The 25,663-nt window shown below is 36.6% G+C and overlaps 1 protein-coding gene across 1 annotated transcript in view; it reads left to right on the top strand.

Annotated features, from left to right (window-relative positions):
* Positions 1–24,453, top strand: part of LOC148948907 (uncharacterized) — an 89,580-nt gene extending 65,127 nt beyond the window's left edge. The window contains exons 12-14 of the mRNA XM_089094134.1: positions 8,397–8,549; positions 14,843–15,045; positions 24,316–24,453. Coding sequence (XP_088950260.1) covers positions 8,397–8,549; positions 14,843–15,045; positions 24,316–24,328 — 369 coding nt within the window. The 3' untranslated portion in view covers positions 24,329–24,453. The remainder of the gene's footprint in view (positions 1–8,396; positions 8,550–14,842; positions 15,046–24,315) is intronic.
* Positions 24,454–25,663: the final 1,210 nt, after the last annotated feature.

Raw genomic sequence — 25,663 nt, 5'->3', positions numbered from 1 at the left:
GATAAACAAGCAAAGCTAATTAGTTAAATTTGACATACAGTTGGAAAATAGCCAGTTACCAAATCTTGATGGTTCAACGGAACAGCCTGAATGTTTCCCTGTTCTGTCTGATGGTATTTTACTCCAAAATTTGCTGATTTAATTCCACATTTCTTTCTAAACTTAAGAGAAGTAAGGAAATATCTAGCCTTAAGTTGTTTAAAATGAGAGAAACTTCTTTAGCCAATAATGTTGAATTACTTGCCATAAACATTATAACAAAAATTAGAGGCCTAATAATAAAATCACTACACCATCAAACACAAAAATCAATCAAAATAAAATTACAAAACAGCCAGTTGTAAACATTTGTAACGTATTGAAAATACAATACATTGAAACATGTGTTGCCGCTTCTTTTGCGTTTTTAGCTTAAAACCGTTTATTTTCTAAGGATTTCTCTATTAGTCAGGATTGGCCAGTTAAATTCATGAAATTTGTGCTCATATTCTATTAATTGGAAAAGCTCCAGCCTATTTTGTTTTCTTTCCTATTTTTGTAAATATGCTAGAGTTTATTAAGGGTTATGAGGCGCCCCACCGTCATCTAGTTTCCGAAATTAATTTTAAAAACTTTTTCCACAAATAAGTTTTTTGAAGAAAAGTAAAGAGTTCCATTAAGCCAAAAATGAGCGGAAATAAAGTCAAATAATCTTCCAGGGGTAAAACTACCGCAAATCACTATCAACAAATAAATGAAACTCAAAACGAACAGGAATTACAGTATATAGAAGAGTCAAACTCAAAATGAGCAAAAATTAAGATTAGTTTTCAAAGAAGGAATTAAAGTTGGATATGGATTTTTTCAAATTCACGAATTTAAGGAAATACCTAAATGCTGCTTCAACTGCCAGTCACACGATCACTTTCAAAGTGCTTTCACCAGCAATATCCCGAAACGTGCCAGATGTGCTGGGCCACATTTTTCTATTAAGGATAGTCCTTGTAGTGCTGTTCCCAAGTGTGCTAACTGTGGTACAAATCTTGCTTCTTATAGTCTTTCTTGCCCAGTATTCAAGGAACTAATGTTGCGCTCCCCCATTTTGCAATGATTTCTGTATTTTCAGTAATATTTTTTAATATTCATGGTAAAAAGAATAAGGAGTTCGTTACCGATGAGCTCTACGACGATTTTGATTTCGTCTGTCTACTGGAGGAATCTCCTTACAGACTTTAGCATTAAAGTTTTGCGTCAGAGCCCTCATCATGATGTGTTTTTTACTACTGCCAGAGCCACAAGAGAGCGCCGTCCGGTGGGCTAGCTTGTGTTTTTAAGCGCAATCCGAATTTGGTTTGCCGGTGATTTCTTACTCGGATGAGTTTTTTTTGGCTGTTCGTATGGGCACTACAGTTTTCATAAATTCTTATCTGCCTTATGATGATCGTTCTGCCAGATCAATGACTAGATATGCTAAAGCATGTGACACGTTGAAGTTTTCAGTGGAAAAAATTCTTTCTATTTCTCTAGATTATATTATCATTAGTGACCTCAATACGGATATAAATAACTCATCAGTGAGAAGTGATTTGTTGTTATATTGCCTTCCATCTTATCATATTATACCCAAGACCCATCCGTTTTCTTATATTCACCATTCAGGCAGTAAGAGCAATAATGATCACATTATTTGCTCACCTAGTATTACTGCATCAATAGTGTTTGTACATGCTGAAGAACAAGACTTAGACCATCTCCCTATTTCGCTTACTCTTACGCTTAATATAAACCTTGCAAGTATTTTTAAAGTACCCCGGTTTTCAAAATGGTTTGAAAAAAGTAATTGGAAGAAAACTGTTGCCCTCTCTATGTGTTTACACTAACAAAACTTCTGTCTGCTATACGAGTTCCCTATCATTTGCTCCACTGCTCTATTCCAGCTATACAAGTGAATTGCAAAAAGGACCTGGATTGTTATTATAATCAAATAATTAAATGTCTAAAAGATACCGAGGCAGTTGCAGTTCTGCTGCAACGTGTTAGATGTGGTACGCAAAAGCCTATTTGGTCTTTAGATCCTTCTATAAAAACTTCGAAAAATAAAGCAAAGTTTTCGTTAAAAGTGATATATGATATATTAAAAGTGAATGAATGTGATATACCGACTTGTGGAATTGTATCTGACCTTAAGCGTAAGACGCTCAGTGAATATAAAAAATATCCTAAGTCAATGCGTTATCGTGGTATGGATTTTCCAGCGTCAAAGAGAGAATGGCAAAAAGTTATTAATTCTGAGTCGATTAGAAGTGATGTGCCAAGTAGTGTTTGTCTTCCTGCATCTGCTTGGCATGGCCATTACTTGTCTATTTTTTCTAATTTTAATTACCGTGTGCATTCTTTGTTTTCTCACTCTCTTTGTGCTATTTTAGTACCCCCCCCCCCCCTATCCCAGCGTCTTTGTACTCCCATTTATCTTTCATCCGTAGTTGAAGCACTTAAGAAACTTAAATCAGATAATGCTGAAAATGATGGTATATCTAGATTTCACCTTTTATTAGATTGCTCCCCCTTATTGACCATCTACACCTGCTTTTCCAGATGTGTATTTGTACTTCTAGTGTACCGGAGAGTTTTTTGTGTGGTACTGTCTCTTCAATTTTAAAGAAGGGAAATTCTCCTTTTATTTGCTCTTCTTCCCTATTTATTACTGTCTCTTGCACTTTTAGTAAAGTTCTTAAGCATGTTTTACTACCTTTTGTGGCCAATAATATGCTTGAGAGAGATAACCAGTTTGGATTTAAGCCCGGAGTAGGTTTTCAGCATGGACATCGTTTATTATCTTCTTTGCTCCTTGAAAACTCTTTTAAAGAAAAGAGTATATAGCTTTTTCCTTTAGATCTATCAAAAACTTTTGATACTGTATATCATAGTCAGCTTTTTTCTGCTCTTCGTGGTTATGATGTCAATCTGTTCGTTATAAGGCTTTTTTTTTTCTGGTACATCAATTCTTTTCTTCGGAAGAGATTACTACCAGATACCGCTATCAAGGTGAAAAGAGGTTTAAGAGAAGGGGAAGTTTTATATTCAAATCTATTTAATGTATATATTTCAGGATTTCTGGCAAAGATATTGGCTTCCTCTCATTCTGGTTTTTTGATGTTTCATATCTTGCCTATGCTGATGACCTGCTTCTTATAAGTCGTACTACAACTGGTCTACCTAACATGGTTTCTCGTGTTTCTACTCCCTGTTCAGACATAGGCCTTTCTCTTAATATAGATAAATGTAAAATTTCTTTCTTTTAACAAAAATTCTAGTACTCTGCTTCGTTGTAGTGGCTTTACTATCCCTCTTGTAGATTGTCTTCAATGGCTTGGTATTTCTATTACTAATAGTCTTCCGAGCTTGCGCCAGTGCACAATCTCAGATATTAATTTGAAAATTTAATTAGGATATGGTAAGATTGTTGCCAATAGAGGTAAATATAATAAACTAGCGTTGGCCAAGCTCTGCTCAACTTTTTGTTACCATTCAATTCTTTTTGCTTCTGGATTTTTCCCCTTAAGAAAAATGAGTTAAAAAGAATCCGGATTAATTATTTTAGATTTTGTAAATTTTTGTTGCTTCTTCCACCTTGGACTAAAAACCGGGTAATTATTAATAAATTTCTTTTTCCTAATATTACTGTGAAACTGGAAGCACTACACAGAAACTTTCAAATACTGCTTGTATCCGTTTTTCTCCGCACCATCACCTTATCAGGCTTTTTCAGTCGTAAGTTATTCTTCCTTAATTTTTTTCTTTGTTTTTCTCTCTTCGATAACTCCATAGTTTTTAGTATTGTAAAGAGTGAGTAAAAATCAAATAATGATAACAATAATGACAGCTTTTGTCCATATATCTGTATGTTACTGCTTATTAGATTCTGCAAGTTTTTAGTTTTTTTCCTTTCTTCTTTTTCCCCTCCTTATATCTTATTTCTCTTTCGTTTTAGTTTCTTTTAAATTTTATGTGTTACTCTGTAACTGGTATTCTTCGATTTCTATATTGATTTGCATTGCATTTTTGTGTTTTTCTTCGTGATACTCCACGTATTGTACCTCTGTTTAGTGTGGGTTAGAAATAAATCATAATATTAATAACTCCCATAGCTTCTCAAGACCAGAACATAATTTTCGCTTTACTGAAAGAAAAAAAAACGAATGATCGTGGATTGTCAGTTTAATTAAAATATACTGATATTTATTCCTTAAAGATTTAATCATTTTTTATTTATGAAAGTAAACAATTAAAAACATTTAAAACTTGTTTTATTTTCCATTTATACTTTATGACAACCTGGATACACTTACACTCTTTTTATTTATTTAAATTGTAAGAGAAGAAGTAGTTATAGTATTACACACAAAAGTTTTAACTTATTAATCCCAGTCGTTCTTGATATGCTGATAAGGTGTCTTTTTGGGAACCATAAACGCAATGCCTTTTAATTTAATTTAAAGCAACATTTAGTTTTAAAGCATAATGGGCCAATTGCATGATTGTGGGGGGGGGCTCATACCCAATATCCTTAAAGACATAGTTGTTGGACCGTTCTCTTAAGCTGAACACAATGGCTGTCTCAAAACTTTGACTGGATGCGTTTGGAAAATGAATAGGCTTGAGAGAAAGGCTGCTTGCCCTCCAATCTCTTTTTACTGTTAAAAGAGGCATCAGAACTTTTAATTCTGAATCGAATTAGCTCCTTTAAGTTTTCAATGATATTTTTTGCTATTAAAGAGTGGTGCTGCCTATGATATTGCTTATATGCTCTTTTGAAAACCTGCATGCATACAGTTTTTTCGTCTTACTGAAACTCCTTCTAAACTTTCCCTAAAAATTTCACATAAGTACCCTTATCGTCATTAGTTACAGTAACTCTAGTGGCAGTATTAAAAGTATACACATAGTTTCTTCTGGCTAGTTCAAAATCCCCCACAACTTGCCCTTGAAGGTCTAACATAATCTTCAGATAATCTTCAGATATTGCTTTGTCACCTTTTTGAAAGTGCACATGCTAATAGTTTGTTTTAATTCAGTTCAAGATCCGCCTAAATATTCCTTAAAAGCTTCACCTTAACATCCTTAGCTTGCACAGTCGCAACAGTTGTAGCAACATTAGCAGCAGTATGCACATAACCTCTTTGGCTTCTTTAACATCCCCTTCAACACACGATGAAAGTTTCAGCTTAATACCGTCAACCATTCCTGAAGTATTGCTGATGTGTCCGCTTGACAACCTGTGTGGGCATAGTGTGTTTCGCATCAGTTCCATTTAGTTTTTATATATCCCAAATTTTTCACCTTAATATCCCTAGCTGTCATAGCAGTAGACGTAGTATTAGCAGTAGAATTAATTGTAGTAGCCTAAGCTTTAGTGGCATTAGTAGTAATAGAAGAAGTAGTTATATTGGCGGCATTAATTGAAGTATGAGAAGAAGCAGTAACAACAGAGTGCAAATGTTATCTTTATGTTTGTCCTACATTCCTCACAACAAGCCCTGTTAGTTTCAGCCCTCACACACCAAACTGTTCCTAAGATATTGCTGTAACGCCCTTTTGACAACTTGCATACAGACGGCGTGCTGTGATTCAGTTCACCTTCCCCCTCAAGATTCCTTGAAAATTCCACTGTCATACCGATATGCATAGTTGTAATAGTAGTCACACTAGTAGTTTTGATATTTTCATCAATTCCTAGAAGTTTCAACTTAATACAATTAGCCGTTGCTATGACATTGCTGATATGTCTTTTTGATAACCTGTATGTTATCAAATTTTCCTCTTAATGCTCTTAGCCTTACAAGTAGTATCAATTGAAGTAGCAATAGTAGTAAATGCAGCAGTAACAGTATTATTAGCAGTAGTGTGCACATATTGCCTTGCGCTGAGATGATCTTCCCCTCTAAGCATTCTCTGAAAGTTCAATTCTTGAGATACGCTATTTTGACAATTTGCATTCACATAGTGTCTTTTGATTTAGCTTGAATTTTCCCTCAATACTGTAAATAGAGTAGTGTGCTAGCAGCAGTGGCTGTAGTTGTAGTAGTATTGGTAGCATGCAAATATTGCCTTTCTGGTCCTTATCATTTTTTGAATTTTCCAAATTAATATACTCAGTTATTCATGTATTTGAATAACCCTTTTGACAATCCGTATACACGTAATGATCTTTAATTTAGTTGAACACTTCACTCGACATTCTCTGAAAGGCTTACCTGAATGCCCTTCGTCTTCTTGGAAAGTAAAGTTCAAACATGTATACATTTCTCAATAACATATACTCTGTGTAAACAATGAACAAATTGCCTAGCTTACAGCCCTTGTCCTGAGGACTGTGGGGAGGTTCAAATCCCCAAAGACGTAATTAATGGACCTTTTAACAAGGCTGAACCAAATATATCTCTTGAAATTTCGATTGGGTATGTTTTGGGGAATGATAATCTTGAAGGGGGTCTTATTGCCCTCCATTCATTTTTTACTCATAAAAAGGACAATAAAACTTCGGACTTCCAGACAAATGAGTTCCATCCGATCCAAATCATATACGACCACCCGTTCCATAAAAACCTTTAATGCCTCAGGGCATAACTTACAACCCTTGCCCATAGGCTCTGGGGGATTGTGTCCACCCTAAAGATATTTTATAGGATTTTCGGACTATTGTTTTCAAAATGGCTATCCCACAATTTCTATTGCATACGTTTCGGGAAAAGAGGATGTCAGGGAGGGGGGGCTAGTTGCTCTCCTTCATGTTTGACTCTTAAAAGGGAGCTAGAGCTACATATTCCAAATTAAATGGGCCTCTTCTAAAGTTCACACCACCATCCCTTCCATAATAACGCGAGCTTTGTATGCTCCTGTGACATAACTTAAAACCCTTACCCCCAGACTCTGGGGGATTCTATCCACCCCAAAGGCCTTAGTATATGATCTTTGGCGATTTTTGAACAACTGGATATCTCAAAATTTGTATTGGATGGATTTGTGGAAAATACGACGTAGGGGGGAGGCGGCTACCCCCGATCATTTTGACTTTTAAAAAAGAAACTAGAACATCTGATTTCCAATTCAATGAGCCCCCTTCAGAGTTTATACGACCACCCTTTTCATAAAAACCTTATATGTTCTCGGGGCATAACTTACAACCCTTGTGCTGAGGGTTATGGGGGGTGGGGGGTGGGGTGACATCCTCAAAAACGTAATTTCCAACCCTTTGAACTACGCTGAAAAAAAATGCCTATCTCAAAATTTTGATTAGATGTGTTTTGGGAATTGATGGTGGGAGGAGGGGGCTTATTGCTCTCCATTCGCTTTTTGACTATTAAAAAAGGTCCTTTCAATTCCCAATCAAATAAGCATTTTTTAAGTTTCTACAACAACAAATGGCCATCTCAAAATTTGTATCAGATACATTTTGGAAAAATACGAAGTGTATGGGGGGAGGTATCCACCCTCCGATCACTTTGAATCTTAAAAAGGGTATTAGAAAATATGATTACCAATCCAATGAACCCCCTCCGAGGTTTATATGACCACCCTTTCTATAAAAACCTTATATACCACCAGGTCATAACTTAAGACCCTTGCCTTGAGGGCTGGGGGGGGGGTGCCATCCTCAAAGACATAATTTCCGGACTACACTGACTACACTTCGAACTACACTGAACAAAATGGTTATCTCAAAATTTTGATTGGATGTGTTTGGGGAAATGGTGGGCGGGGGAGGGGGTTGGCTGCCTTCCAATATTTTTTTACTATTAAAAGGGGCACTAGCCCCTTCAATTTCCAATCGAATGAGCATTTTCGAAGTTTCTACGACAACAAATGGCCATCTCAAGATTTTTATCAGATGTATTCCGGGATAATACGAGATATGTGGGAGTAAACATCCTCCGATAACCCTAAATCTTAAAAGAGGCACTAAAATTTCTGATTACCAATCCAATGAGCCCCCTCCGAAGTTTATACGATTACTCTTTCTATATAAACCTTATATTCCCCCAGGGCATAACTTACAACCCTTGCCCTGAAGGCTGTGGGAGGGGTTGTCATCCTCAAATACATAATTTACGAAACTTTCAACTACGTTGAACAAAATGGCTATGTCAAAATTTTGATTGGATATGTTTGAAGGAATGGTGCGCATGGGGGGGGGGTTAGGTGCCCTCCAATCACATTTGAGTATTAAAAGGGCACTATCCGTTTCAATCTCCAATTGAATAAGCCTTTTACAATGTGCCCATATCGCTCTTTGCTTAGGCAGCACTATTGCGCCGCCTATGACAAATTTGGCATGGCAAGAATCCGGTTAAAAAATTCAAAGGCTATTTTAAATTATTCTTCTTGTAATTTGAACGTATATATTTTTCTATTTATAGAACGTAAGTTTCAGCTCTTTATTGAAGCCTGAAATTATGGTCGTTTTTGGAGACGTAGCCTTGGCAATTAAGACCAAGTTCCAAATTTATTTAGAGGTCGTCCTCATCTTGATTAGAGTTCAACTGGGCTTTATAAATAAGAAAGCTGATTGGGTAAGTTTTCTGGCTCATTTTTCTCTTTTTACAGAGAATAGGTTTGACTGGCCCTTCGAGGGCACGTACCCAAGAAAGGAACTCCCTTCAGTCTGGTTAGATCTAGTAGGCTACTCAAATGCAAACAGCATTTTTGATTTAACATAATAGTGTTGGATTTGCAATGGCGTATATTACTATGTCTCCTTAATACGTAACGTCTTAAGTGTTTGGATGGTTAAGCTCTGCAAATCGCGAACTATCGTGGGGAGATGGTTGGGAAATCCTTTTAAATCTTTTTGTCTTGCTGAGCTTATCATGGCTGTGTTTGGCCCTAACCGGATGGGTAAATTACGATAATTAATTGATAATTATATCCTCAGATAAACTGCCATAACGGTTTCTTGGCCTATAGGCATGGTCTTGGAAAAAGTGATACCATTGCAAAATGCACCTCCTGGAGATTTTGAAAATTCTCACTTCTTTCAATAATGTTGAAATATAATTTTTATTTTCTCGAAAACAGAGGAAATTAAACAGCCGATCAAAGTATGGTCAATCAAAGTATCAAACAGCAAACAAAGTATCAAACAGCAAACAAACAGTATCAAACAAAGTATCAACAGCCGATCAAAGTATGATTAAACAGCTGCTCAAAAGTGCCCATAGTTGCAGAAGTACCCGAAGCTACTTAAACCTCGAGAAAGCAGTGCGAAATTAATGAAATACGTGTGCCAATCGTGGGTGATTTCCAAAGTAATTTTAAATGCTGATACGTTGCATTTTGAATTTTTTAATATATATGCCATTTCAAAATGGCAATTTTTACTCATTTTACTGAAAACCATTTTCATTTCAAGCTTAGTGTTTTATTTGTTTATAATAGCAACAAAAAGGAAAGAAAATAACCATAATAACCAAATTTCTAAAAAGAACTAACAAAACGTAAATTGACAAGTCAATATATATAATTGTAGAAAGCCATTTCATTCTTCAAAGCCAATTTTGATTTACTTGCATTATGAAAGAGATAACGTTCAAAATGCATTTTGTTTTCAGTAAGTGTGATGGTGTTCTGGTCTTTTGAAGGCCTAGGGGGGCTAGCCCTTCTCCTGTTTGGGGTAGTTTCTGTTGGTTTGAAAATTGACTTGATTATTTATAGTGGTTTTTGTTTATGTTGGGTTTCGTTTATTTATTAATAGTGATCTATGTTCGCTTTACGCTAAAATTCCTCTTCGACTTTATTTCTGCCCATCTTATGTTTAATGCAGCTCTTTACTTTTCTCTGAAAAACTTTTTTCGTGGAAATTGTTTTCAAATTAATATCAGGTTTCGTTTTTGATTGAAATAGTTTTTTTTATGGTTTAATAAAAGGATAATTTGTGAAGTTTTTGTTTTCGGGTTTTCAAACAGTTCGTGATGACGAACTGTGATAAGGAGCGATTCCGGCTAATAGTAACCGAAACTCTAAAAAGCAGAATTTATAATAATTGATACGTCAAAGAATTTTCTTTTTATGCTGATTCAAAATACATAAAATTCATTAAGTTTAAGTTTACCCATCAAAAGTCATGAGCCTGGAAAATTTGCCTGATATTTTTAAAAGAGGCCCAAAACACGCCCAAACTCATGAAATCCTAACGAAAATCGCACGGTCAGATTCAGTGTAGCAGATTCACCTACTGGAGACGTTTCAACCTCACACCTGCAAAAATGTGGGATTTCGCAATTTTTCCCTCAAAATGATTTTATTGTCAAACGCCTTACGGGGTCATGCCGATCAGTGGCAGTTATTGTCATAATAAAAGATAAGGCACTAAACATGTAAGAATTACAGCCATAGCCGTTGTAAAAAAAAATTATATGTTGAATCGAAATATTACTGAGTCAAACTAAAACCAAAAACATTGAAATATTTTACTATCTTTAAAAAAAAATAAAATAACTCCAAGTTCAAATTAAAGAAAAAAAACCTTTAAGTCAACAATGAATAAAAAGAATAATGAACCAAAACAAATAAATATGTACACTTATTGAAAGGTGAGTGTGTTATTGAAATTGTTGACAAACGAGGGAACAAAACTAGTTGCGTAACGCATATGTCGTGCTGGTACCGGCTGAATTTAGGTGCCGGTTCGGCTACTTGTCGCAGGAGCCGTTGGTGCGAAGGGAGATGCTAATGAGGGGGGGGGGGGGGGATAGGATTTCGCGAAGCCATAGATTTGCCAAAATACCAACGCCAAATTTGAAACAAAATTCATCACGACGTCTCGAAAGAGTTGTAAGGGAAATTTGTTTTAAAAGGGAGCAATAAGGGACTTTGGGAGATTTAGAAACTACCAGAAGAGCTCGGTATTGGATACTTTCCAGGCGGTCCTTCTGATCCGAAGTCAGGTCGTAATGCCAAACGGGACAACACATTCTACCAGTGGTCTGATAAATGTAAAGAAAATGCGCAATAAGTGGGGGGTTCGGACACTATTACGAGCAAGGAGTTTTAAAGAAAGGATACCCAGGTTTGCCCGTTTGATCATCTCCTGTCTCCGATTTTCCCAGTTCAGGTCATCTGAGATATATGTGAGATATATTCCTAAGAGTTTAGTATGCATGATGCTGCAGCCTGAAACATTGTATAAAGCAAGGGATGAGCGATTTTTCGCGATTGACGATCATTTTGCCCTCCTCAGCTTGGCGTGATAAACCCGCCATTATTCTTTCTGCCTTGCTTTAAACATTTTTTTCACCCATATCCAGTACGGATAAACCATCAACGAACTTAAAGTGATCCGACTCATCATTTGCCAACTCATTTACCATAACCAAAAAATTAGAAGGCCTAAAATTTTTCCCTGGGGAACTCCACAGTAGATTGGCTGTGAATAAGAATAGGCTGATTTGTACTTATTTTTTTTTTTTACTTTTATCTGAAAGAACTATTGGCAACTATTCTTGCCAAATATGCAGTGAGGTAGAATAATGAAGAGAGACAGAGCTTTGTGTAATAGTAAAAACTTTCTTCGACGAACGAAAAGTCAGAGGGAAACAAAATACTACCCTTAAGGCTGGACATTGAAAATGTTTTCGTATCCCTCGAGCCACTAAAACCAAGTACCGGCCAAGGTTGTTGCTTATTGTTTCTGCAAAGCTACAAAATGTAATTTCCTCACTGACAGGGTAACAACGAGCCTGGCACTTGGGGGAGGGGCAGAGGATTTTTGTCTAAGGGAGAGGGAGGGGTTGAAAGTTCAGAAAATGTCGTGATTTTACACAATGTGCCTATGTGGGCTAAATGGGGTCCTTTAAATCAATCTTAAAGGAGGTCATCTTCCATCCCCCTCCCCCTATGTCCAGGTATGAATATGTAGTAAATATTGTCTAAATCATACACATAATTTCCACTCTTACGAGTCTCATTTTCGTTTTGGAGAGGCCAGTGTTAGTTTATTTTGGGTTTTGAGGAGCTTAACTATGGGGGAATCAACATAGTAACGAGGTGTGTCACTAGCCAAATTTTTTTTTTTTTTGGGGGGGGGGCTTAAAGATTTTGCCCTATGGTTGGTTATTTTTACCGACTGATTTGGGTGATATTGCTGTTACTTCATTTTCACAATTATATTCCACCAACATACTCCATTTAATGTCTCACAATTAGTTAGCCTGCCATGGCTTGCAGAATAGAGAAATAAATAAGAAAAAATATAACAAAATAACTTAAATAAAAGTAGAAATAACGAAATGTCAGTTTCAAGTGACGAAATTTCATATATAAATATTATTGCACATACAGGTGCTGACATTAAGAGACTTAAATTAAAAGGTTAGCCGCCTTGGCTTGTCAGACATCCGTATTTTGAAACAGTTCTTTAATGTTCAGCACCTCGGCAATGCCAGCCTCGTAGTACATCAAAACAAGGTGACCCGAACGGCCATCTTCCATTGTTGCACTCAAGGATTTCACGACCAATTTCAGCTAACTAAAACTCCTTTCTTCCGAAGCTGCAGTTGGTGGTTCTATCTTAATCTACAGGTAAATCAACCACAACTGAGCTAGAGTCCTTTCACTGACCAAGCTCTTAAACAGCTAACTAAAGCTCCTTTCTTCCGAAGCTGCAGTTGGTGGTTCTATCTTAATCTACAGGTAAATCAACCACAACTAAAGAGGCATTTCTAACTAGAGCTCCTAATTTCAACTAACTAAAGCTCCTTTCTTCCGAAGCTGCAGTTGGTGGTTCTATCTTAATCTACAGGTAAATCAACCACAACTAGACTGGAGCTCCTTTCACTGACCAAAGCTTCTAAAACAGCTAACTAAAGCTCCTTTCTTCCGAAGCTGCAGTTGGTGGTTCTATCTTAATCTACAGGTAAATCAACCACAGAGGATTTCACGACCAATTTCAGCTAACTAAAGCTCCTTTCTTCCGAAGCTGCAGTTGGTGGTTCTATCTTAATCTACAGGTAAATCAACACAACTAGACTGGAGCTCCTTCACTAACCAAAGCTCCTAAAACAGCTAACTAAAGCTCCTTTCTTCCGAAGCTGCAGTTGGTGGTTCTATCTTAATCTACAGGTAAATCAACCACAACTGAGCTGAAGCTCCTTTCTCTAACCAAAGTCTTAAAACAGCTAACTAAAGCTCCTTTCTTCCGAAGCTGCAGTTGGTGGTTCTATCTTAATCTACAGGTAAATCAACCACAACTAGACTGGAGCTCCTTCACTGACCAAAGCTTCTAAACAGCTAACTAAAGCTCCTTTCTTCCGAAGCTGCAGTTGGTGGTTCTATCTTAATCTACAGGTAAATCAACCACAACTAGACTGGAGCTCCTTCACTGACCAAAGCTTCTAAAACAGCTAACTAAAGCTCCTTTCTTCCGAAGCTGCAGTTGGTGGTTCTATCTTAATCTACAGGTAAATCAACCACAGCTAAGCTGAAGCTCCTTTCACTGACCAAAGTTCCTAAAACAGCTAACTAAAGCTCCTTTCTTCCGAAGCTGCAGTTGGTGGTTCTATCTTAATCTACAGGTAAATCAACCACAACTAAACTAAAGCTCCTTTCTCTAACTAAAGCTCCTAACACAACTAACTTAAGCTCCTTTCTTCCGAAGCTGCAGTTGGTGGTTCTATCTTAATCTACATGTAAATCAACCACAGAGTTGGAAATATCGACCCGACAGCATGAATATTTTTAAATAGAGCTTCAAGACTTCTTCCAAAAGCTTCATTCAGGTTTTTTCCTGGAAACAACTTCGTTACTTCAGAAAGGTTTTCATGGCTGTCATCCATTTTCCCCGCTGAGCTCCAGAAAAGAGGAGTTGTCTTGAATTGCAATATCTAAGCCATACACAAGGGCTCTGAGAGTGCCGCAGAGCTCCTGAACGTTTTTCAGTCATCAGATGAGTCTGCTCCAGAATCGGAAATGACTTCTGAATAACTAGGAGGCGGGCGACTAGTGCGGTTATTTAATCAGAACTCATCTTTGACTATTGATAATATATTATTGAATACAGGTTAATATATCTATCAGCGTATGTGTGAATATAAATATGATTTTTTTTTTTTTTTTTTTTTTTTTTTTTTTTGAGGTCTCAAATGTTGTTTCCGGTCGGTAAAAATGAAGGAATTTACTGACTGAGATTGTAATCTCAGTAGATGCTACGTCAATACTTAAATCTTCTTTGATGAATTCTATAATCATGTTGGTTTTATCCATCATTTGTAACCAGTTCAAAAATAAACTCGGCAAAATCATTAACCGAGACCAAGATTTCAGTAGAAACGTCAATATTTTCATATTCTGCTATTGGTTGTTGTTTCATTTGTTTTCTTTTCCTCTATTTATTTTAAAAACTAAGTCGGTAAAATATTGGCATTTACCGACTGGGACCAATCTTCTTCCATTGATTTTATGTTATTTATTTCCATCAGCCTGTTTATCTACTAAAACAAAGAAAATTGAGCCAGTAAAATAGCGACGCTTCGCGCTGCCATTTTACAAACATATTTCTTGCTGACTGGTTAAAAACACTCGAAGGGGGAGAGGGATTCACCCTCCCCCCTCTTACGTGATACCTCCTCATACTAACTATGATGACCCTTCTAGGAAAATCTTAGGGTTTATCTAGAAGGTATTATTTTGATTCCATTATAACTAGTCTCCACCATATCAGAAAAAAACTGATTAAAAGTAATTAAAATTAATCTAATAATTTAGCGTACAGCTGTTCTAGGAAAAGAACAAACAATATCCCTCCATCTTCCTCGGGTATTAAATCCCTATTTACCTATGATCTCGGTAATTTATTTTCCTCTCTTTTCAGCATAGCTGTGATAATATTGAGTGTTTACCTCGACTCAGGGATAGCTGTTTAGTGACATATACATGTATTTTTAAATGTTTGGGAGAGGAAATGGGTACACAGGTGTTCATGTCATTCCTTGCTGATTACCCAACACTTATGGAACCCCTGGCCTCTATTGCCGAAGATATAGATAGGATTATCGCGGCTACGAAACATGTTGGGTAAGTCAGGTTTTCTAAAAATATTCATTTTAATTAAAGGACTTGTGTGTATATTTAATCAGAGAAAATACTGTAAGAAATATTGTTTTGTTTAATGAAGACATGTTGAGGCTCTTTAAATGCTGATGTACCTTTTCATAAAAATACCATACTAGGTTGGACACCCCGCCCCCACCCCACCGCGATAAAACAAGAAAATTACATGGCAATTCAAACTTTTCAGATAAATGCTTAATGAAGAATATTTAAATAATTACCACATCTTGGCCGTATCTTCTTCGGTTATTTAGTAGCTTGTAGTTTTCGAAATCTGTTTATACGAGGAAGCAAGAAAATCCGTACCAGAAGGCCATTCTTTGGTATAACTAAGGCAAATTAAATAATTTACTTAGTTTTTTTTTTCAAATATTAAACTTGTTAACATCACTTAATTGATCGATTTATTCTGATCTTTCCAAAAGGAAAATCAAATAAATAAACATGGCCACTACTAGAAGGTCAAATGATCTGTTTTTAGTGGCTCAAAATTTTATAGCTATCACTTGACAATGTGTGTATTATGGTTTAAGGTGCAGGAACAGAAAACAGAGATTTTACTTCTAAAGAATGGTGCGACTCAAAAGTGTTCGTTTTTGTTACTGGCTCAAAATTGCATATGAAAATTTGTAAGCTCATAAAAATTTATAACGTATAAAACAAATCAAAAATGTTTTTTATAAAAACTTATTACTTGAAAATATCTGCATTAATTTTACTATTTAAAAAACTAATTAATTAATTCTTAATTAGACATTAATTCGTTGTTGTTTCTTTTGTTTGTGAAGATCTGCTGTAATTTTTTTCCTTATTATCATCATGAGGCTCATTTCCTTATGAGATAATGTATGAGGCATTTTTCTTACGATGTATTGCTGCCTCTTAAAATAGTGAAACAAGATTTTATTTCTCAAATTCATTTATTCTAAGATCTTAATTTGTTTTGTTTTTTGTTGTTGTTTTTTTCAGTAAACTTGATTAGCATTTTGATAGTCCCTTTTCGGTTTGTAACAAGTAAAAAATAAACTGTTTAAATTCCATAGAATCTTCAGTGAATTGGTAATGGCTTTCTAGCCTTCCGAGAGCTCGAAGGGGTTCTTGTTCCTTTTAATCAAAAGGAACCCATTAGTCTTTTTTTTAGTATTGTTTCAGGGTTCAAAGTGATAACAACTAAAATCGGACACTTTATGGACATTATTAAATCACTGAGTTTTTCTTTCAAGTGAATTAATTTAGCATTTTGCAGTAATTGGCTTGGGATTATAGTGACTTATATTCCTGACCTATATTTCATAATTAATCCAGTTACCTTCTATTATTTCCCAACAATTGGCTTGGGATTATAGAGACGTATAATACTGACCTATATTTATATTTTGAATTATTGGGTAGTAACTCAGACTGCAAAAAGTCTCTAGAGGTGGCCGGAGAAAATTACAAGGTCCAGAAAAATGGTATCAGACTTTTGTGAAAATATTACTCGCTCAAAGAGAGGTGTGCAGTGCTCCGAATGCCATGGCTGGTATCATTTTCCATGTGGCAACACGACTTGGGGCGAACTAAACACAAAGAAAATTTGGGAAAAATGGAAGTGTAGCAGGTCTAAAGGAGCGAAGAATAGCTCAAGTCCCATAACAAATTCTAGTACACCCAAACAACTCTCTCCAACAAAACAACCGAAAGTTCAACTTTTCCTATGTTTCTTCTGTAAAGAATGGGAGCACGCCTTCTGTAAAGGTATGAGTGCTGATTTAGTATTCACTGCAAAGGCTCACGACCCTAATCAAACACTTTAAATACGAATGTCAGGTGTGTAGTAAAAGGCTAGTTGCCCAACTACAGCTCTAAGTGCGAGAGCTAAGTGATTTTCTCGGCCCAACCGCGAATCCAACATCAACAATAAATCTCAATGAGCACCTTGAGCCCTAGCTCCGTCAACCTAACTGCTCAGTCTCGCAGATTTATCCTACTATCAATGCAATTATTCGTGCTGATACAGAAAAAAAAATTAAGAAAGGAATAGAAAATGAACTTTGTGATTATGGGTATACCAGTGTCCTCAAAAATTTTGGATTCTGCAAAAGAAATCAATCTAACTGAAGAAAATAACATTGGAGCCATCCGATTGACAGATGATACTGTTGAAGTCGTCCAAGCTGGTAGATCAAATGATAAGTCGTCACCTCGTACACTACGTGTGAAATTAGGGAAAGATTCCTCTGAAACTGAAGGGAAGCGTCAAATCATCCCTAAATTAGCACCGCGCCTCCGAGTATCTAGCGATGAGTACAGGCGAGCCAAGGTTTACATAAATCAAGACCTAACTCCCATGGAGAGAGGAGTCCAATCAGAAATTTTTCTGTCGAAAAGAAATGGTCAGAACCAACCTGGCTTTCTCTCCAACTAAACACGAAAGGACCACAAAACAACAATTAGAGCTTAACAAGGTACTAATTGACTCGAGACCAAAAATCTAAAATCCAGAGAGAAAAAGAGCCTCAAAATACTCTATCTAAATGCAGACTCCCTTCCAAATAAACTTGAGGAACTGAAGCATCTGATTTCCCTTGAAACCCCACATATTGTTGGAGTTGTAGAAGTTAAACCCAAAAATAGCTGCCACCCAACCACACTTTCCGAATTTCAGTTCCCGCCTACACAAATAACTATAAATCTTGAAGATAAAAATAGCAGAGGAATATTATGCTACACTCGTGAAAAATGCAACATAGCTACTGTTAATGTAAAAACAAATGGATTAGAGAGTAAATGACTACAGGTAACCCAGAGAAATAAAAAAATAATAAATGTTGGAATTAAGTACAGAAGCTCTTCAAGCACCCTTGAAAATTATGGCCTTCTTCTCTCACAAAGGTATGAACATTGCAGACCAAATAATACTAGTATCATACTGGTTGATTTCAACTACCCACTGATTGATTGGGATGCACAATATACACAAGAATCACTTGGGTCACCATCCCAAAAAAAAATTCTAAAAGCAATAAATGATAACTATCTAGACCAGCATGTAAAGCAGCCAACTTGAATTCGGGGAAAAGATAAACCAACAACACTTGATCTGGTTTTGTGCATCAATCGCTCAGAAATCGAGATAGTTAGAGTTGAGGTGCCTCTGGGCAAGTCGGAACATGGAATCATGATGCTGTTACTGTTGAATTGAAAGCTGAAACAAAAATACAACAATGAAAATAAACTTAATGATTATAAAGCAGACTACAAGTGTTTTGAGTAAGGAGTATGGTAACATAGGTCTTTCTTTCAATCCAGAAGAGTGAAGTTCTCGTATTTAATAGACGCGTTAAAGATAGTGTACCAGTTGATGTTATTTTCGGTATTTATACGATTAAGTCTTCTTCTAAGATTATGTACCTCGGCCTTCCAATTTGTAGCGATCTTAAAGAAACTCGCGATTGCCTTGTTTCATTGTTTGCTGTAAAGACACGCAGAGCTTATGGAATTCTCGTTTCAATGAAGTGCCACTTTAACCGTTTTCTACTTGCAAGGGTGTATAATGCTTTTGTTTTGCCACATGTGCTAGCCCTATCTCCGTTTTGGAAAATATTTACTTCGTCTGATCGCCGCAATATTCGGTCTATTTTCTACAGATATGGCGAGTATCTGCTTCGTCTTCCAGTTTGGATGAGGAATTCGAATATATATCTGAAGTATGGTATAGCCGACCCGCTTATAGCTGTACTGAATCTCCGTGTTCGATTTACAAAGGCGTTTGAACCAAGCCTCTCTTCATTATATGTCGCAATAACTTAAATTTGTCTTTTTTGTTTGTCCTAGGAATTTTCTTAATCTTGTTTTTCTGTAGTTGAGTTTTCTTCGGATATTTTGTTGTTATTTGATGTTACTTTTTTTCTTTTCTTGTACTCCATTTACAACATTTTGTATGTTTAATAATGGGTAATAAAATAATAATAATAATTCAATGCGTGAGGCTCTGAGTGAAGTGGATTGGCCTAAAGAATTTAACAATCTTGTGACGGCGAAGGATATATATGGGTTATTTTGTGATAAAATTCATAAATTGGTAAAAAACACTTTGTGCCAGCTAAAATAAAGTACACAAGGCCCGCGCTGAACCGATAAACTGTGGAGCTAATCAAAAGAAAGCAGCAGGCTTTGAGAAAGTTCGCCACAACTCATGCCGATAAAGACTATAAACTATTCTGCCACTTAAGGAATAAAGAAAGAAAACTAACACGTTATTTTGCTGCTCAAAGAGTTGACTTCTCAGTGATCGATTTCGATGAAGAGTCCTTCTACCAAAAAATTAAAAACCTAAACACAATTAAATCGGAAGGCCCAGACGGTAAACACCCTTGCGTTCTTAAAGAACTTGCAGTATAAGTCACGAGACCCCTATATCTCATCTCTATGGCATCTATAGATTCGGGAAAACTCCCTACAATCTGGAAAAAGGCAATTATCACCCCAATCTTCAAGAAAAGTGAAAAACGAAGCTCACTCAACTACAGGCCCATATGTCATCAACCTTAGGCCACGTACGCTCCTCCTCCATCCCAATTTATTCAAAGCCTCCCTTTTTACACCCTCCCACGAAGTTCCCATTTCCTTTAAATCTTTTTTTATGATGTCCTCCCACCCCAGACGAAGACGATTTACTGTCCATTCATCCCTAGACGGTTGGCCAAAATGAACAATCTTCGGCAATCTGTCATACTTCATCTACACAATGCGTCCAAGTCACCTCAACCTTTCCTTAAATATAGCCCTTAAAATTGGTATTGAACCATATTTTTCGTATTGCCTATTGTTTGAAATACGGTCAGTCAGCTGGGTACCCAGAACAATGCTTAAGCAATTTCTCTGGAAAACATCTAGCTAATCTCCGTCCGCTTTTCGGAGCGCCCATGCTTCAGAGCCATATTTGATCACTGTCATCACTGTAGCTTCTAATATTCTAATCTTGGTTTGCAGACTTATCCTCCTACTCTTCCAAACTTTTTTTAACTGCGAAAAACACCCTAAGCCTTGGCTATTCTACTTTTAACATCTTCACTGCTCCCACTACCTTTACTAATAATACTACCAAGATAAGTGAAGCTGCCCGCCTGATCAATGTTTTCATTACCCAACATCACCTTTTCATCTTCACTTATTCCTAGCCTTAGTGACTTAGTCTTCTTAACAATAATTTTCAAACCTATTCTAGCTCCCTGAACCCGCAAAACCTCTAAAAGTTCATTCATTTTGCTCACACTTTCATCTAGGATGTCGTCAGCATAATCTAATTCCAGGACACTTTTTCCTCCCCATTTGATTCCGTGGTCTTCGATTGCCTTTCCTGTGCTCCTGAAGACAAAGTTCATCAAAATAATCCATATAAAGGGGGATAAAACACAACCCGGCTTAACTCCTGATTTAATGCAAAACCAGCTGCTAACCTCATTTCCTACCTTAACCGCAGCAGTGTCATTCTCGTACATAGCACCAATCACTTTAATGTATTTGTCTGGTATACCATACAAGGATAAAACTTTTACTAAAGCTCTTCTATCAACAGAATCAAACGCTTGCTCATAATCTTCAAACTGAGGACCAAAGGTGTTTGACAACTCAGGCACTTCTCAATTATTAACCTAAGAGTTAAAGTTTGGTCGACACATCCTCCAGCTTTTCAAAACCGCACTGTTCTTCTCTTAAAACTTTGTCTACGGCATCTCTCAGTCTAAAAAGTATCATTTTAGAAAGCAATTTACTACCTACAGAGACCAGACTAATGCCTCGATAATTACCACACTCACTTTTATCGCCTTTCTTATAAAGTGGCTTAATTAAGGTTTTCATAAAATCTTTAGATACTTCCCCTTTTTCAAAAATCATATTCATTATCTTGAGTAACTTTTTTCTAACCTCAGAGCCACCATACTTAAGAAGGTCATTTACCACCCTATCAGCACCTGGAGCCTTATTATTTTTTAATCTTTTTAGTACTGTCGCTAAATCTTCCTCACAAAACAAATCTTCCTTCACATCCAAGGTATTACAAACTTTTTCATTTTCCTCTATATCTTTTCCTGCAACTCTATCTTGCTATAGCAAATTTTCAAAATATTCTGTCCATCTTTCTTTAACTTTTTCCTTATCACTAATTATGGTCCCATTCCTATCTTTAACTGGGCCAAGTCCGGATTGACTACTCCCTCTCAATTTATTAACATACCAGTACAATATTTTACTATTATGCCGTCTAGCTGCATCTTCCAGATCATCGGCAATTTTATCCATGACCTCCAGTTCACACCTATTTAGTTTATATTTTAATGCTTCCTCCACTTTCTTTACATTCTTTTTGTTTTCATATGATCTATCACTCAGATAGTTTTTTTTACAGCTTTTTCACTAATATTCTTAGCTGCAGCCGTAGCTTTCTTCCCTAAGACACCTTCAGCAACTTCACAAGTTATTTTTCTAAAATTATCCAACCATCTTCCACATTATCAAATTTTAAACTCTCAAGTTTAGTATTCAACTGCTCCTGGAAACTTTCTCTCAAATTCTCATCCTGGACTCTACCAACATCATAACTTCCCAGGAGGTAGTTACCCTTCCGAAATTTCAGCTTTAAATTAACCCTTCACGCTACTAGATCTTTACTTTTAATTATTTGAAAAAAACTACGTTTTCTAAAGAGTTAAAGAGGCTGAGTTACAAGGTCGAACCTTAAAACGTACAGGGATTAGGAGGCACAGTTGAGGGGCTACCACCCCCAAACCCCCCGCTTTCGCAGCCTTTAAATAAAAAAAAAATTCTTTAAACTGAAAGTAAGGAGCGACATTAAAACTTAAAAAGAACAGAAATTATTCCGTATATGAAAGAGGCTGTGCCATCCTCAACGCCTCGCTCTTTACGCTAAAGTTTGACTTTCTCACAACTCTTTTTTTAAACAATAAAAACTTTAGCGTAAAGAGCGAGGCGTTGAGGATGGCACAGCCTCTTTCATATACGGAATAATTTCTGTTCTTTTTAAGTTTTAATGTCGCTCCTTACTTTCAGTTTAAAGAAATTTTTTATATTTAAAGGCTGCGAAAGCGAGGGTTTGGGGGTGGTAGCCCCCCAACTGTGCCTCCTAATCCCTGTACGTTTTAAGGTTCGACCTTGTAACTCAGCCTCTTTAACTCTTTAGAAAACGTAGTTTTTTTCAAATAATTTCTGCACGTTTTTGTACAGTTTATTACTTATTATTGCTTGACTAACTGTTAGCTGATCGTGTCAGGAGTTAAAGTTGGGGGGCTTCCGCCCCCCAAACCCCCCGCTCTTGAACATTCTTGTGTTAAGGCTTTTAATTCCTGAATACTCAAATCACGTCGTACAGGGTGCCTCCTAATCCCTGTACGTTTTAAGGTTCGAACTTGTGACTCAGCCTCTTTAACAGCCCCCCAACTGTGCCTCCTAATCCCTGTACGTTTTAAGGGTCGACCTTGTAACTCAGCCTCTTTAACTCTTTAGAAAACGTAATTTTTTTCAAATAATTTAAAAAAGAAACTGAGTTTCTTTTCAAAGTATATAAAAAAGTTGCTCTGATGGTGAATCGAACCCGAGTTTTCCGCCTGAAAGTCTAAAGTCTCAGCCGCTGGAATATACAAACACAATAGTAATTGTTGTTTAGCAAATATAAGGTATTTTCGACGCAAACAAATTCCCAAAAATATTGATATGTGGTTTTTGGAAAACAGGGAAGGAGTGATCAGATTGAGCTGAAATTTCGACGATAAGCTCCCAGGCCCCAGGAAAGCTTATCCTCAAAATTTCAGCCCGATCAGACAATGTTACAGGGGGGGTGGTGGAGGGAAAAATTAACATGGGCTAATATAGGAAAACAAGGTTTTTCGTAAATGTAAATTCGGGGGATATTTTTTTCGGTCTGAAAATATCAAAAGGCCCTAACAGGTCGAATTCTGCTTCGAATGAGTCCTCATTCAACCGGATCCATTGCCAACTGTGGCCTGTAGGCGTGGCTAACAAAAAAAAAAGAGATGAATTTTAAGTGGCTATATTTGGTTTTTTGAAAACAGGGAAGGAGTGATCGGATTGAGCTGAAATTTCGAGGATAAGCTCCCGGGCCCTAGGAAAGCTTAACCTCTAAATTTCAGCCCAATCGGACAACGTTAAAGGGGGCTGTGGTGGGAGGGTCCAAACTTCCGGCCCAGTTTACCCCATGAAGATAAAGTCGGAGGAGGATGAAATTTTGCAAGTTTCTTAGTTTGAGCTTGGGCTACAAAATGCAATTACCGCCGTCTCTCTGCGGCCTCTAGGACCTGAAATCGCTTAACATTGTGGTGGGTCGCCTCTTTATAGAGGCACAAGTGTGCCTCCTTGACATCAATAACAGCACTCCTATATACCCTAGTATCTTGTATTGATCCTGCCAGTCCTCGGTTTACAATTACATAATCAATAAGGTTTGCTGTCTTACCATCACGTTAATACCATGTTAACTTATGAGCCATTTATGACCAAATACCGTATTGGTTATGACTAGATTGTTACACCTAAAAAATTGCAAAAGTCTGTATCCATTACTGTTTTCTTTTCCTACACCAAATTTACCTAGGCTAGGGTACCATCTATTTTCAGATTACCCTTGAAAAAACTGACGCAACATAAACATAAAACAAAGTATTATATACTCAAATACATAACATTTTAGATTATTGACGGCTATCCTGTTATAGAGCATTAAATTTTTCTGAAACACTATTCTTTAAAGCATGCTTTTTGGAGCCTGGATTTAGTTGAATTTATGATGGATTTGGATTTATTTGGATTTATTTTTAGTTGGATTTATGCTGGATTTGGATTTATTTGGATTTATTTTTAGTTGGATTTATGCTGGATTTGGATTTTTTTGGTTTTATTTTTAGTTGGATTTATGCTGGATTTGGATTTATTTTTAGTTGGATTTATGCTGGATTTGGATTTTTTTGGTTTTATTTTTAGTTGGATTTATGCTGGATTTGGATTTATTTGGATTTATGCTGGATATATGTTGGATTTATTCCTGCATGGAGTTGGATTTAGGCTTTGTGTCTAAAAATGAAACCTGTTTTCAAATTGAAACAGGATATTCTCTAACGATTTAATACCTTTAAATCTTTGCTAACATTAGTTTTCATTGTTATTATTAGCTAACGTTAGTTTGTTTATTAGTTTTCAACTTATGTTTTCACTTTTTAGAAAGTCAAAGTGATCTGATAAAGAATGTGAGCTGAAGCAACTAGTTTTAACTACACTGACACGGGAGTACCTGAACTTATATTTATTTTTGTAATGCGCGTAATATATTGTTACTTTTTTGAAATGATTAATAAAGATTTTTAGCATATGAATGAGTAAGGATAGAAAATGTTCTTAAATCACATTTCTAGAATCGATGCTACTACCCTCGTTTCAATGACCTCCACGCTAGCCACTTACCAACCTATGCTAACCATTGTAATAAACCATTTTACGATCACACATGGCAAAGAATATTACCGGAGATGCTACTACCCTCGTTTCAGTGACCTCCACGCTAGCCTTTTACCAACCTAACCATTGTAGGCTAATTAGCCATTTTACGATCATACATGGCAAAGAATATTACCGGTGAATCATCGTGTTGATGCTAATGTCTCTTATAAACTTGGTCATTGTTACAACAGAATAAACGGTTTCGTTTGTCTCCTTGAAGCTTTAATTTTAGAGCTGTTTAAACCATCCACAAAATTAACAGCAACAAGAAAAAACATGCTACTGCTGCTACTAACAAAAACTTGCTGCCGCATTTAGCTATCTGAGGCAAACACAGCTGCACACAGTAGCGTAGGAAGAGAAGTGCGAGGAGGGAGGTGGACCACCCCGGGTGCCATCCCTGCAGTGGTGACAGAAATTCGTCTAAAAGGACTTACGATTGATTAGGGCCCGCCGTGCAAAAAGTGGGGCAGCAAAGTAGCAACGCTACTTGGCAGTTTTCAAATTTGTTGGCAGATTTTGTCTGAAAATACCATTTTTATATATAAAGATAATTTTTGCTCAAAGAAAAGCTGTCAAAACACAAGTTGTACTCCGCCATGCAAAACGTGGGGCAGCATAGTAGCAATGCTACTTGGCAGTTTGCATGGCCTAGTAAAATTTGTTGGCACATTCTGTCTGAAAAAAACAGTGCTTCCACTACCCTCGAATTTTTGGGGATTTCCCCAAAACTCTGTCGTCTCGAAAAAAGATCGGTTCCCCAAAAATCCCCTTTCGTTCAGTGTTGCCACCCCTAGTGATTTATCACTAGTGACCATCCACCCCTAGTAACTATCACGTTCGCTTAACTTAACTTGACATAATTTTTTCACTACTTTCCAAAGTTTTTGTCTCAGTTATTTACTACACATCAAAAACCAGACATAGATAATTGAATTACTGATCTTTCTTCCTATGCTGGTAAAAGCATAATGATTATAAAACTGTATCATTTCATCAAAGATTCTCTTGTGACTCGTGGTAAAGAATTTCATTTGAACACGTTTACGCTCTTTGTAATTCCGAGCATCGA

This window comes from Artemia sp. Qi Xiang Cuo, chromosome 9, assembly GCF_049724085.1.
Source record: "Artemia sp. Qi Xiang Cuo chromosome 9, ASM4972408v1, whole genome shotgun sequence".
Taxonomy (NCBI): domain Eukaryota; kingdom Metazoa; phylum Arthropoda; class Branchiopoda; order Anostraca; family Artemiidae; genus Artemia; species Artemia sp. Qi Xiang Cuo.
This window is presented reverse-complemented; position numbering and strand designations above follow the sequence as displayed.